This window comes from Acromyrmex echinatior, chromosome 11 (genome assembly GCF_024713525.1).
Source record: "Acromyrmex echinatior isolate Ae372 chromosome 11, ASM2471352v2, whole genome shotgun sequence".
NCBI classification, from domain to species: Eukaryota; Metazoa; Arthropoda; class Insecta; order Hymenoptera; family Formicidae; genus Acromyrmex; species Acromyrmex echinatior.
Window position 1 is genome coordinate 9,614,884 of NC_141862.1, and position 14,015 is coordinate 9,628,898.

The 14,015-nt window shown below is 35.0% G+C and overlaps 1 protein-coding gene across 2 annotated transcripts in view; it reads left to right on the top strand.

The window, feature by feature from the left end:
• Positions 1-13,806, top strand: part of fuss (SKI family transcriptional corepressor fussel) — a 33,439-nt gene extending 19,633 nt beyond the window's left edge. For both annotated transcript variants that reach the window (XM_011060284.2, XM_087411087.1), the window contains exons 6-7: positions 9,165-9,300; positions 11,467-13,806. In XM_011060284.2, coding sequence (XP_011058586.1) covers positions 9,165-9,300; positions 11,467-11,573 — 243 coding nt within the window. In that variant the 3' untranslated portion in view covers positions 11,574-13,806. The remainder of the gene's footprint in view (positions 1-9,164; positions 9,301-11,466) is intronic.
• Positions 13,807-14,015: the final 209 nt, after the last annotated feature.

A 14,015-nucleotide genomic window follows, 5' to 3' on the forward strand; every position in this document is an offset into this window, starting at 1 on the left:
TTAAATAACGAACTGAATTAAATTGAATCAGAAATTACATTGCATTTTTCTTTTATTATTAATTTTGTCGGACTATTAAGTAATTATGTAAGGCACTCAAGCTGATTGCTAGAATGTCAAAACTTTTTGTAGTTTGATATGTTTCCTACGTAATTTTGAATGGTCCAAAATTATTTTTAGATATCTATCTCAATTGTTAAATATTTCAATAAAATCATTCTTTCGGTTTATTAATTAACTTAACACTGATATATTTTTTCAATACAATAACATGCCATATTTTCAGACATTTGACGAATAATATCAGAATTTTGTCACAATAACTTCTACCAATCGATATCAGATTAACACAAATGTTTCGCTTTTTATCAATACGAGAGAAGACGGATCGATACGATTTAGCGATACTTGCCAAATGGTTGAAAAAAATAATTTCTATGGTGATATTGTTGTGTGAAAATCAAAAGCACCAAAGTTTTGATACAACCTCTTTGGCCCCCTTCTCGCCGGATTGAAACTCGTTAGCGCCGTTACGGTGTTCACAGTATGGCCACCTGAATGGAGGAGCTTACGCGAAAATTGTTTTATACCTCGCACGCGAAATTGAGAAGCTGCAAATAATGTTTCGCCGCGGTGAACGCCAATATTTCTGTTCAATATTCTGTGCATGCAGCCACGTCACAAATTTCTATATTAAGGTTAAAACAAATTTCTTTCTTAAAAATTTGAAAAATAACGAAAGACATCTTTAAAAGAAATTTGTTGCATAAAAAAATTTTTTAAAGCTTGTATAAATTAAAAAAAGCATTTTTCTTGTAATAAATCATTTTAATTATAATTTCATAAAATAGAAAGTTTTTTTTATTTTTAATAAAATTATTGTTTTTTTATTTCACATAATTTCTTTACAGAATTTATTTACAGAATATAATTAAAAAAAAATATTCTTGCTGTATAAATTTTTTTTTAGATTTTTAGATAATCTATTTTTTTTAGATAATTACGCATACAACTAATAGGATTTCTATATATCAGTATTTAATATAAAAATTTATATTATAGAAGATTAAATCAATTCGATATTGGCTGTACATTAAAAATTTGCACATATAATATCTGCAAATAAAATTATTAACATTAATTTCTATAGAAGATTACAAATGAAGCTTACAACAAGCAGTTCAATCGCGAATACGAACAAATGGATTAGGACGGAAGTTCGTAATCAGTTCGCCATGAAATCGCATCGATTTTGACATCATCGACGTTATCGGTGGCACCGGCATAAAAAAGGAAAAACCGTCGATAATACCCAGAGAATTGGGAGCGAGAGAGTAACTCTTGGGCAGTGCGCGCCATCGGACACGTAACGCTCTTCCGAGGCACAAATCCGGCATTATCGAGAGTATAATCAATTTCCCGACATAATACCGGGGCGGCCCGCAAGCTCGAGCGAGACCGTCCAGCCGGAAGCGATTTCGACTAACGCGATTGCGTATTAATTCCGCGTATCACGTATGTGCATTCCAATCCGACTTCACAATTGTGTTCGCACACACTTCATGTTCATTCTCTTGCCCTCTTCCCCCGAGATCATATTCATGCACTCTTCTACCTTCCGTATAATGTTCTTTGGTCAAATTTAATTTACTAATTGAGAAATTTCACAAGACTTTGTATATAAACTCCTACTTTATTTCCTACGTATATTAAATGGTTAAGAAATGTCATATGGCAATGCACTGAATGTTTTCGATACAAGTTATATGTGAAAGCAACCAATTTAGTATTTTTATAATTCTTTTGTATTATAGATTAGCGAACAGTACCTATTTTTAATTTAATATGTTTTCTTTTATTATTTTAAGTTTTTTCAGCAATTATATCTCACATTTATATTACATTTACATTACATTTATGGAGTATTATTATCTACTGCTCTTTAGAAATAAATTAGATTGATGATTACAATCTATAATATATGCAAATAAAATTTTATAAATATTAATTTCTACAAAAGATTACAAATGAATCTTTTGCAACACAAATTGGCGAACAGTATCTATTTTTAATTTAATTAGTTCTTTTTTATTATTTTAAATTTCCTCAACAATTATCTATTTATACTGCAATATTATTATCTAACTGCTCTTCGGAAATAAACTGAAGATTACAAGCCAGTATTAGCTTTGCAAATTTCCTATCGATCCGGTGGTCGCCACTCGCGAAATCTGCAGCGCAGACGACATTCAGAATCTCTGCAAAAAAAAAAAAGATTGTTGCATCGAGTATATTGTATTCAGTCGTCAGTCTCGATGCACGGCCGGCTCGAAAGTTTCGCCGTTAACGTAAAAGCCATCCCGTATGCTGGTGAACCCCCAGGGCGAGGAGTGAGGGTGGTGGAAACAGGAGAGGAGGGTGCCGTCCGCGCGATGCACGCTACGATTGTTTCGCCGTAATCCTTTATTGGATCAACGGGGCTGGAAACAATCGAGCGCGCTATAACGCGAGGATGGGCAGACGGCCGTGTCGGTCGGGTGGGACAAGGACGGGTTTTTCGGTCCGCCGGATGCGGCGCGGTGGCGGCCGCCACCGTCCGTCCTCGCCGGGGGTGCGACGAAGGACGCGCTAGATAAGCGGGGGTGGCACCCGATGATGGGGACGGGGCACAGGATTTCTACCTACTTTGCCGGGTGAACGGAGTTACAAATGGGAGAACGCGGAACTCATCCGCAAGCGAGAAACTCTCCGAGCTGCTTCTTCCCCGTTTCCGTTTCTCTTCCTCCTGCACGCGTGTACGCGGTGCCTTCGTATCTCTTGCACTTTTCTTTCTCGTTAACCTACCCGATTTCCTTCTCGTCTTTTTCTCTCTTGATTTGTATGTTTTCGATACAGAATATCTTTATCCTTATTTCTTTCTCTTTTTATTTATCTTTGTTTTCTTTAGTAATAATGTATCTGATGAGGCTGTATTTTTCGCAATAAACAATTCACAGGTTTAAGATTCAGGCTTAAGATTAACATCAGATTATTAATATTCTTATAAAGATACTTATTAGCATTAAAAATTATTAAATTGCTTGTCAGTTTAATGTGTGACATTGCTGTTCTATTTTTGTTTATGATTGTCTTTCAAGACCGAAAAAGTCACGTTGTGAGTTAGATATACACAGAAATATTTAAGCATTAAGATCCTCTTTGATCGAGAAACAGATTGTTCTTATTTAATAATATATTCATAATAAATATATTACGAGAATACATGAATATAAAAATATAAAATATGTAAATAATTTCTTATGTCTATTACGATACATATAATTTTTTATATATATATTTCTCTTTAACTTTATGGTTAATAATTTCTAAATTTTTTTAAGTTTTTTTCGGAAAATCTTCTATCTTCAAGTTCTCCTATTTTTTATTTTCAAATTTGCTCTGTTTTACTCGACACTTACAACTTTTTCACAAAACTTCGCCATCTGCCACTGATTCAATGTTTCATGTACACATATATCCGGGATATTTTCACACTTTCACATGAACATTCATACGCGTCACGTGCCAGTGATATAATAACAAGGTGGATAACATAACGAGACTTACATGCCTCGAATTTATGCCGATCCAACTCCCTGCGATTTGCGGCAATCGTTCTGTCTTACTCTCTCTTTCTCTCAGCATAAATTCGCCTTTCCTTTATCTTCGATAATCTGTCTCTTGAAGGATACTTCTGGGAATATCGCCGCAAATATACAGGAACAGTTACATCTGTTTCGTGCGTTTCACGTCATCTTCAACGTAAGGTTACTATACCTATTTGAATCACAAGAAAAGAGTACATTTAAAAAAAAAAATGATTCGAGAGTGAAAAAGGGAAGTCTAATTTTTTTTATTAAATGTATGTAAAATGTTAAATATATGTATTTAATAAAATAAAATTTCTAGAACATAATTTTTATTAACAATTCTTATAAAGTTTTATATCAGTTTTATAAATATAAAATTTTAATTAAAATGACCAGAAATTCTACGACCTTAAAAAAATGCATGTACTTTTTTTTGATAACCTTATCTTTGACGTAGTATTAAAGTAGCTTTAAATATGAGAAACAGAATATTACGCAGTTGAAGAGTTGACCACATATAGTAAAAAATATTATACATGTAAAAATATTATATTGAAAAAAATTTTAGGACAAATATGTATTTACTATGCAAAATTAAAGTAAAGGTAATTTTTTTTTCTTCGTTTCCACAAACACAGGTTTTTAGAAGCATTCTAGAAAAAAAGTCACAACTATTTTATTTTAAATATGACGTTCATTTCTCGAGCTTATTTTTTTTACAAACAGGGGAGGGGGACATAAAGAGGAGTCTTCCGAGCCTTCCCGTGACGTGCAGCTCCTCGCGTTTCATCACTTTTAATCCATTCTCGAGCATACGGGCTCAAGATCGTTCATACATCGTGGCGAATTGATCTTTTACGAGAACAGATTTACCACTAAACACAAGCCCTTCGTGTATACACAGAGGTTGCATGGATATCACTAGGAACATATGTGCTAACGACCCCAAAGATATGTAAAGGCCTATCAACTTCATACTATATATATCGTGCAGGCCATCTGCTTCATAATAAAATTTTCTCGTTGCATAATTGTGCGATAACATTTATTTTATTAATAATTAGTCAGTATATTCAATCGATACAATGAAATTTTTGCGAAGTTTAATTATCTCATTTAACAAACTAAAAAATATTTTTAAATGACAACATGAAAAGAACAGTTTTGCTGAAATATCTAAAAATTTACTTGCCAAAAGTATTTGAAAATAATTTTGTCAGGCTATCCAAATAATTATATAGGATGCTCAAGTTGCTAAAATATTAAAATTTTTGACAATATTGATCATCATGTTTGAAAGTCTTATAAAATTATTTTCAAATCTGTATTTTACTAAAATTTTTAATACTTTAGCAAAATCGTTCTTCTTTCCGTAAATTTATGTATATAATCAAGGAGGAAAAAAAATTATTATAGATACATATTAAAGAATATTTGTTGATTCACTACATTTATTTCATTAAGTAATTTAGCAAAATTTATCTTCTGTAAGATTTTTGGTTTTCCATAAATTTATTTCCCATAAATTTTTCAGATAAAAATTAAAATCGGTTGAGAAACTAAAAAATAATATCGTGGGGGATCGAGAAAGTATTTTTCGGTATCGCGCCTGTCGAACAAAAGTCACCCTCCGTAACGTTTTTACCTCGACGAATTACTTCACAATGGACAGCGACCCCTTTCGAGCTCAATTCTTTCCCCTTCGCGAGCAAACTTCTCTCTCTCTTTCTACACAAAACATAATTATTCGAAATCCCAAACAGCATGAAAATTTTATTATCAGCGCTTTGATAGACGTAGTCCATTAGAATATCGGTCGATGATTAATCCTTACATGACGGAGGGTGATATAAAAGAAGATATAAAAGAAAATCTGGAAGGATAATTTCTATCACGGCCAATTCCATACATAATTGCAAATCTTTTTACATTCTCTATTATTTCTTATTCTTTTATAAATAAATTTAAATATCTTAAACTGTTTCAATTTTTAGGAGGATAAAAAACTTATATAATTATGATTTATAAAAGTAATAGAGAGTGAGAATTATTCCTTTATGGAAATTTAATATTAGTATTAATCAATTAATCACTTATTCACTTATTAAAAGTACTATTAAGAGTAAAAAAAAATACTAGTATTAAATTTCTATAAGAATTATGTCCATGAATCCAATTATGATATAAAAATCCGAGATTTATTTCTCGAACTTATCGACATTTAACAAAGATTTCAAAAACAGTAGTCTTTTGCTAAATTGAACGATGAGATGAAAATGAACAAATTGCAGATTTTTGCCCTAAACACTGCTATTCGATTGTGAGAATATACCTTAATCGCAAAGCAGCTCCAAATGTCACATACGTGTACGGTCGTCACATCGAGATAGATAATCGCCGAGATGCACGAGTCGCGATAAGAGGCCTCGAAACGGCAGTTAAAGTCGATTGTACCGTAACGTCCGTGTACGATATGAAATATTTAATTCTATCGTGACGATTACAACGTCACACGTAACCGCGGACGAGGGACTACGATGATTACATTTACTTTTGCAAGATAAAGAAAGGGGGACAATCGTTCGCGTTACCATCAGTTAACAATGTTCGTGTTAGCATTACTGCGAAAAATCGAGGGGCTCGTTACGGTGAAAAATCTAAAGGAATTTCTCCCGCCTCATACTTGTAATTATACTTGCAAAAGTTACACGCTAATTAAAACTTCGACCACGCGACGTTAATAATTATTTTGCGTTCGATCCCGCAACTTTTGTCATTTCGTTTCCTTAATTAACGATAATTAAAATAATTAAACCATCTACGCGCGCAAGTTGTTACTTGATTTTATTCTTTCGGATTATTTAACGGTTTGATTACTTAATTTTGAATTAGAATATTTTGTGTATTTTTTACTTGAAATACTCATAAATCGGGTTTGAAATCTCATATCTTCTTTTGAATATTTACGGCCATCGTATTCATTTAATTAACTTTGTCTTTAAGAATGTCTCATTGAAATTATTCGCTTATGCAATTAACTTCTACTACACTCCGCGCTCAAGAACGACGTAAAGTGATTACAAGCCGCTCTATTTTCCCAGAAATAACTCATGTAAGCCGCATAACTTATATGAAGTTCACGCTTGAGCCTCGTGCGACATAGTTGCTTCTATTTCGTAACGCGTTTAAGCTAACGAGAACTCGAGCGAGTTGTACAGAAAGCACGGGCGTCGTTAAAAATGCATTCTCGCGTGACGCTCCTTGCTATTATGAGGCTCCGCCGTTACTACTGCTCGCAATTTTCGTTCCTTTTTTTCGCTATGAACACCATTTGATACGCACGAAATCGATAAGCCACGGCATATGCCGATTTTTAAATAACATCCCTCCAATAGATTGCCCACAGCGAACAACTTGTTTCGACGCTGAAATGAAACCGTAAAACTTCGTATTAATGTCACGCTAATGAGCGTGGCATCTGCAAAGAGAATTTTACAAGTATGCTTTTTGCAGTTGTGATAGTTACTAGTAACAGAGATTAATACATTAAACATATAAGAATTCATAAAAATTCTGATATTGGTAATATTTATAATAATTAAAGATGTATTACATATATTTTTTACAACGACAAAATGAACAATTATGAAAAATTACAGACTTTTTCATATTATTTTGAAAGTAATATAAAAGTTTAGCAGCAATTTAGAATCTGGATCCAAAATTGTTTCAATAAGAAGTGGACATGTATTTAAAAAATAAAATGAGAAATTGTTCACATAAGTTATAAAACTGTAAATATAAATATTGACCTTATTGAACTGTTTCACGTATAAAACATTCATTTTTATACGGAAAATATAAATTTCCAATGATTTCTTGCAGAGACTGTACCTGATATATTTTTAAATATCTCAGAAAGAAAGTGATATTAAGAATATAATCTACGCATTTTTAATTATACAATAAAGTACGATATATATTAAATTAAAATTAAAAAAATTAAGACATATAATAATTTAACTTTATCTCAAGTGTGTACATATAAAAAGCAGAAGCATAACAGTGTTACAAAGCGCTCGTAGGAAAATGGAATCGTGTATCGATAGCACTGCCATGTGGAACAATAATTTTGCGAAATAATCTTCCCTAATAATTTCTTAACACGGCGTTTTCGCACGAGATAAATTTTCGAAAGAGAAATCTTGGAATTTGAACAGCTACCGTAGAAAATCCCGAAGCATTCACCGTGACGCAAATATCGCGCGTATAAGGGGTGAGGTCGTTTCCAAGAGGCTCCCGCGGGGCTGGTAAACTCCCTTCCACGGACATTACGGTAAACGCGCGTTTCCGTGACTTTTTAATCGTCGAGGTAGGCGGACGCGCGGCACAGCGGTGGAGTAACTGCTCGTTTCGTCCCTGGCCGAGCCGAGTGAATAATTCACCTCGATCGATCCGCAACGACGACGAGCGCGACGGCGGAATTAATTTAAGTAATTCGACGATCGCTATCGACGGAAGCATTAAATAAAGCACCGTGTGTCCCGCTTTGGGCGAGCCGCGCGTTTAGATTGTAGATCGCCGTGGAAGCCGAGGACGCGAGGGATCCGCGCGCCCCGTCCTTGTCATCCACGCAAGCCATCGTTGCATACCTGAGTGGATTGATCAGGATGAGTGGATCGTCATCCATTTCCATGGCTGTCATTACGTCAAGAAGTCGCGACATATCGCGGTTGTTTGCCGACCCGTTTTCATCTCCCTCCCCATATACGGTATACGTCCGACTACCCACATCTGTCTCCATGAAAATGACGATTTCTGTTTTCAGACGAGTACTTCCCCGACGATATTATTATTGCCGACTCGCTCATGACTAACCGAACGTCAACGTCGAGTTCCTTAATGTCAAATGAAAATTACATGCTCGTTGGCTGATGAAGGTTCACGCGAAACGTCACAATTATGACGTTATTACGGACATTAGAGTTCTCGTTAAAGTAAATAGAACAGCAGAAAAATAAACTTGCAAATTACTACGTTACTATAATTACTGTATTACTCGTTATTATGTTTAATAAAAATTGTGTTAAGGTATATTTCTTCTTCTTCTCTCTTTATCGCTGAGCGATAAAGAAATATACGAGGGATAATTGAATGTAGGACCTTTTGATTTTCTATTTATAAAATACGACTACCACTTATTTTGAACTTTTTATAAGGATACAAGCGTATATTTTTTAATATTTACAACTTATTACTACAACTTATTTGCTGCGACAACAACACAACTCAAAAACAAATAAAATAAATTTAAATGTTTTGAATCATTAAAATTTTGCAATAATAAATTTCAAATGTAATAACTGATTGTAAACGAGGATGAAAGTATAAGTTTTTAGAATATTCTTTTTTTTTTTTGTTTCCGTTCTTTTTCTGCCAACTATGCGAAATGACAATTTCAAGTTATGTCGTGTTGTAGCAAATGAGGGATACGTCCCATTAATAAAAAGTTAATTATCAAAATTTGATCGCCAGGAACGGGAAGCTGAGAAGATCGCCGAGAAAGCCGCGGCTTTGCGCGACGTGAAAACGGAATTGCCATCGGCGAGAAGTCCCGAGACCTGGCACGGCAGTGCCTATCGACATCTGATCGACATCAATGTTCTGAAGGGTGAGCAAGAGATTTGGTCGTGCAATTAGCTTTTGGAGTTTGAGAGAAATCCTTTTAATGAATCAAAGCACCGAGAACGACGCTGACCTCGTCTATGATGAAACATTTACGATGAAGGCTCCCTAAATTAACTATTCATAAATCTAATTAAAGAATAATTTAAACGTATTAACTTTAGAATAAATCATACCGATGAATAGATAGATAATTAATTGAACAAGTATATATAAACTTCGAAAATATTTTAATATGTGAAACGAGGCAGCAAAAATATAGAATTTTGTAATATAACGAAATATCAGCATGTTATAAATTACCATGATAAATTGAAAATGTCACAGATTCAGAATGTACCAACGGGATAATTCCTGGAATTTCCAGAGACGGCATTTCCAATTAACGTCGCACGAAATGCGCTTTTCCGCGATATAATTCAGGATTCCGCGTTGGGCCTCGGGCCTCAGTCGATGTCGCGGAAAATCGTCTCTTACGCATTTTCACGAACGGGCAACTCGTGCTGCGTTTACACGTTATTTTCGCATGAATAACCGAAAAGCTCGCAGTGGATTCAAAGCGTACCGCTTGCGCGCACCGTTCTATATAGAGCGCTGCCCTCATTGATATTAGTAATTAATTAGTAACTACCATGAATCAAGCGGCTCGGTGAGAAGATCGGAGTTCCAATTAATTAGAGTAATTAGTCGCGACCGGAGTGTTAAGTGGGAACGCGCGGAGGGTTGCCTTGATATTCAGACGCGGGGGTGGATCTTCCAGGCTGTAATAACGCGGAAATGGGGTGCGGATGGCCCTTCGGCCGGCCAAGGGGCGTGATTTGCGTCGACGCTTGCGCGTATCTACGGTAGCCGTTGCCGACGTCAAGTTCCGTCGGCGTCGCGACGCTCGCGATTCCAAGCCCGACAACGAGATGCATCACAATACCGTACAGTGATACGTGTTTCCTTCGGATTAACTGGGATTGTAGCGAGCAGCCGTTGCCAGCTATGGCTGCAGGTAGAATCAAGTCAGAATCTAAGTAGACAAATTTTTGTTAATATTAATTTTAAAAATGTTGTATTACAAAAATATTATATTATTAGAAAAAATATTTTTTTTTTTTCTTGGAAGATAATCAGTTTTGCGTAATTCTTACAAGGCTTGTAAGAATATCGTATGATAATGTAAATAAAAAATATAAATAAAAAGCTCAACAATGAAAAAAAAAATAGTTTATTTATAACTGAATTGAAAAATTTAATTCAAAATTTAATTCTTTTCCTTTAAAATCGTCGGTATCTTTTATTATATGGAAATTCTTCTCGACGATACCTGACGAGCGCGATACGATGATATAATATGTAAGCACAGAGAACATGTCTGCAAATACGACGCGCGTTTCAGACGAGACAGCACATACACACTTTTATATATGCGCATACGCACATCGTGTTTACATGTACATCACTCGAAGTATATCGATAGACCTATTCAACGCGGGCGTAAGCCGAAAATAACGAGATAGGTGCCGCATCGACACGATGAATACGAATACAGGATCATTGGCAGTGAACGCAGGCACTTTGACTAACGTACAACCGTCGATAAAAGCCCACAGTTCCTTCTTTTCCTTCTCTGCCGCGACTGTACGATCTTTATAGAGCACGTTTTTTAAGCCCGTCATGCGAAAAGAAATCCACCCTCTTGTCCGATTCTGTCGTTTTTGCGCAAATTAGTCGAATGAGAATAATCGGTCTACCAATGAACCTTTTGTGAATTCCGAACATTCCCCTTTAACTTTAATTTTATCGACATATCTGTAAGAAAAAAAATGTAACCCTATGGAATTTATAGGGATTACTATCTGCCATTGAATTAGAATCATACTTCTGTATTGCACATTTATAAATTTTACTTCAATTCTTAAATTTTAATTTAGAAAATCAAATTAATTATCTTCGAAACAAAAGTGAAAGCAAAAGGTGTATTTTCGGTGATAGAAAGAGATAATGTTATACGCCATTTTTTTTTTTTCAAAGAAACAGTCGTGCGTCCACAAAAGATTGATTTCACATAACGCGTCATCCTAATTGTAGTATAATTAATACTAATATTATCCGTCAATATTAAACTGACAAGACCCCGCTAATTACCGGATGATAATTATTGCAGGGAACGAGTCGACCGCGGAAAGGGCAGGCTCTAATTGCTCGGCTTGCCGTCCTCCACGCGATATATTTTACAGCCAAGTCCACAGTCCGTCCGCGCCGACCAATTAATCGAGTTGAATTGGCTGAATTAATCGACACGCAGGAGCAGCAGAACGTACGAAGAGGAGGACACATTTAACCCGAACCGTTCCGTAAGCTTGCGACACGTCCGTTGCCTTAAAGCACAGTCTCGTCGATCTCTATATCCTCGAATTTTAAGGGTTAAGGCGCAACAATGGTCTAATGCCTTTTCAAGGACTTGAGGAAATTAATCTTGAAGAATTGAATTAGATTTAATTAATTAGATTAATCAAACTAAACGGATTAATATTAATAAATTAAATGTAGCATAATTCATAAATCGAATTTTCAACAAATACTATTCAAGTCTAATCTAAACTAATGTTCCCGATGTCTTCTAGAAAAAAAAAAAAACGCGTTGAAACTGTGTTGCGTCAGACCCTTCAATTTCTAATTCGCTTCACATTCGCGGTATTTGCTGAAATCGGGCCCAGTTTTATAGTTGTAAGACCCATCTCCGCGCAAAATGTGGACCCGTTCATTAGCAACGTTATAGCAAATATTTCGTTTTACGTATTTGTGATACCGGCTAGGAACCAGGCATCGATTTTATCGCGTCGTCAAGTGGCAGCTTCTTGTCATGTCCAGTAATGGATCTCTTTACTGGTAGGACAATGATTCATTTTAGCAAGATGTTTACGCGTTTCGTCCTTTTACGGCGTCGTAAGCAGACGAACAGATCGATCGAATCGAGAAGCTTGGCAGGAAAACTTGCGAGGTACTCGTTGTGAATATAGAGCGATGCTAGAATAATGTTCGCCGGAGACGCTATCGTCTTCGATAGAGCGAAGAAGGAAGTTACGTTGACATTTACGAATCCGACGATTTCCAAACGGATTCGTTAATCTAGTCTCGTATTACTCCGATTGTCGTAATTTTCTAGTAAAATTCGCGAGAAGCTCAATATAACACGTACGTATAGAAAATGCAGTTGAATGAGAACAACCGTCACTTCGATATAATGGAGATGCGTGATTTACATTCTAGAATTTATTCTTCGTATTAATTTTCTTCGAGAACAAGGAAAGAATTCGAGAAAACCCGCGAAACGCACAATCTTTAGAAAGAATTCGATTAATTTGAATGAGGTACATGGAAATAACAATTTTGCTAAAAATTTAATTTAAAAATCGGATCCGAAAATAATTTTGTTGAACCATCGAAATAATTACGCAGGAATCTCAAGCGTGACGAGCAATGCTGCAAATGTTGCAGCAACGAATTTGAATGTCCTAAATAATTATTTTGACAGTCCAACAAAATTATTTCTAAATCTGTATCTACAATAAATAAATTTTTAGATACTTCAACAAAACTATCCTTTTGTACATGTGTACCTTTAATATCTTTTTCTTAATAAAAAAATTTGAAAATATGCTTTTGAATATTCGTGTCTTTCATTTTGCAAAGTGTTTTGATAAAACTGGACACTATATTTAAATTTTCAATAATATAGGATTGTCATAAATTTATGAAAACAGCTGATTGTTATTTATATTATCAAGAACTGATAATAAAAACTAATTATTGATTGATGATTACTTTTAAAGAATTTTATTAACTTATTATTAACACATAAAGTTTTTTTAAATAACGAATTTTTAACGAAAAATTTGACATTTTAATGAGGAAATTGATTTAATTCAGAATTTGAGTCATGCATTCCTAACGTAATACATCCAGAATACATTCTATTTAACAAATAATGCTCGCGAGTATCATTTGCCCTTGTTTAACATTTGATAAACAACAAGGATGAAATTCTAAGAGCGTTACGAGTATCAAGTCAGGAATGTAGCCCTAATATAATCTCTCTCGTCTCATCAGAGACAAACATCGGTTACATCGACTCACAGAAATCTATCGCGATTTTTATTGCGTCGAGAGTTTCACCGCGACGCTAATCGCTCCTGGCGCATCGAGCAGCCAGTGTAGCTTAGAATCGATAGACATTTACCGCGAGAACGATGTACAACAGTGCAATTATACTCCGTTGCGTAATCGATTTAGGCTGATCGAGATGAACTGGATACGAGTCGAAATTAGAGAAGAGAACAAAATCCCCGCGCTTTACGTCGTAGGCCGCAGCTGTAAGTACCGCCACTCTAGTAGATTAACATACGTAAGTTGCATCATTGAACATATTGTAGATGACAGCGTGTGTGAAAATAAACCACGAGTGTAATCCAAGATTCTAATAAAAGATCTTGATCGCTGGAAGCTTCATGACGCAATTACTTTTGCTCCACCAGTAAATAATCATAATCTGTGTCATGTATAATATCATTGCATAACTCCTATTTGATTTGCGATATAATTCTGCTGTTTGTATATTATTTTACTAGATTTTCTTTAATTAAGGACAGTTCCCAATAATTTCTCTCCATAAAAATTGAATGATGATAGCTCTTTTCAAAAAGTATTTAAACA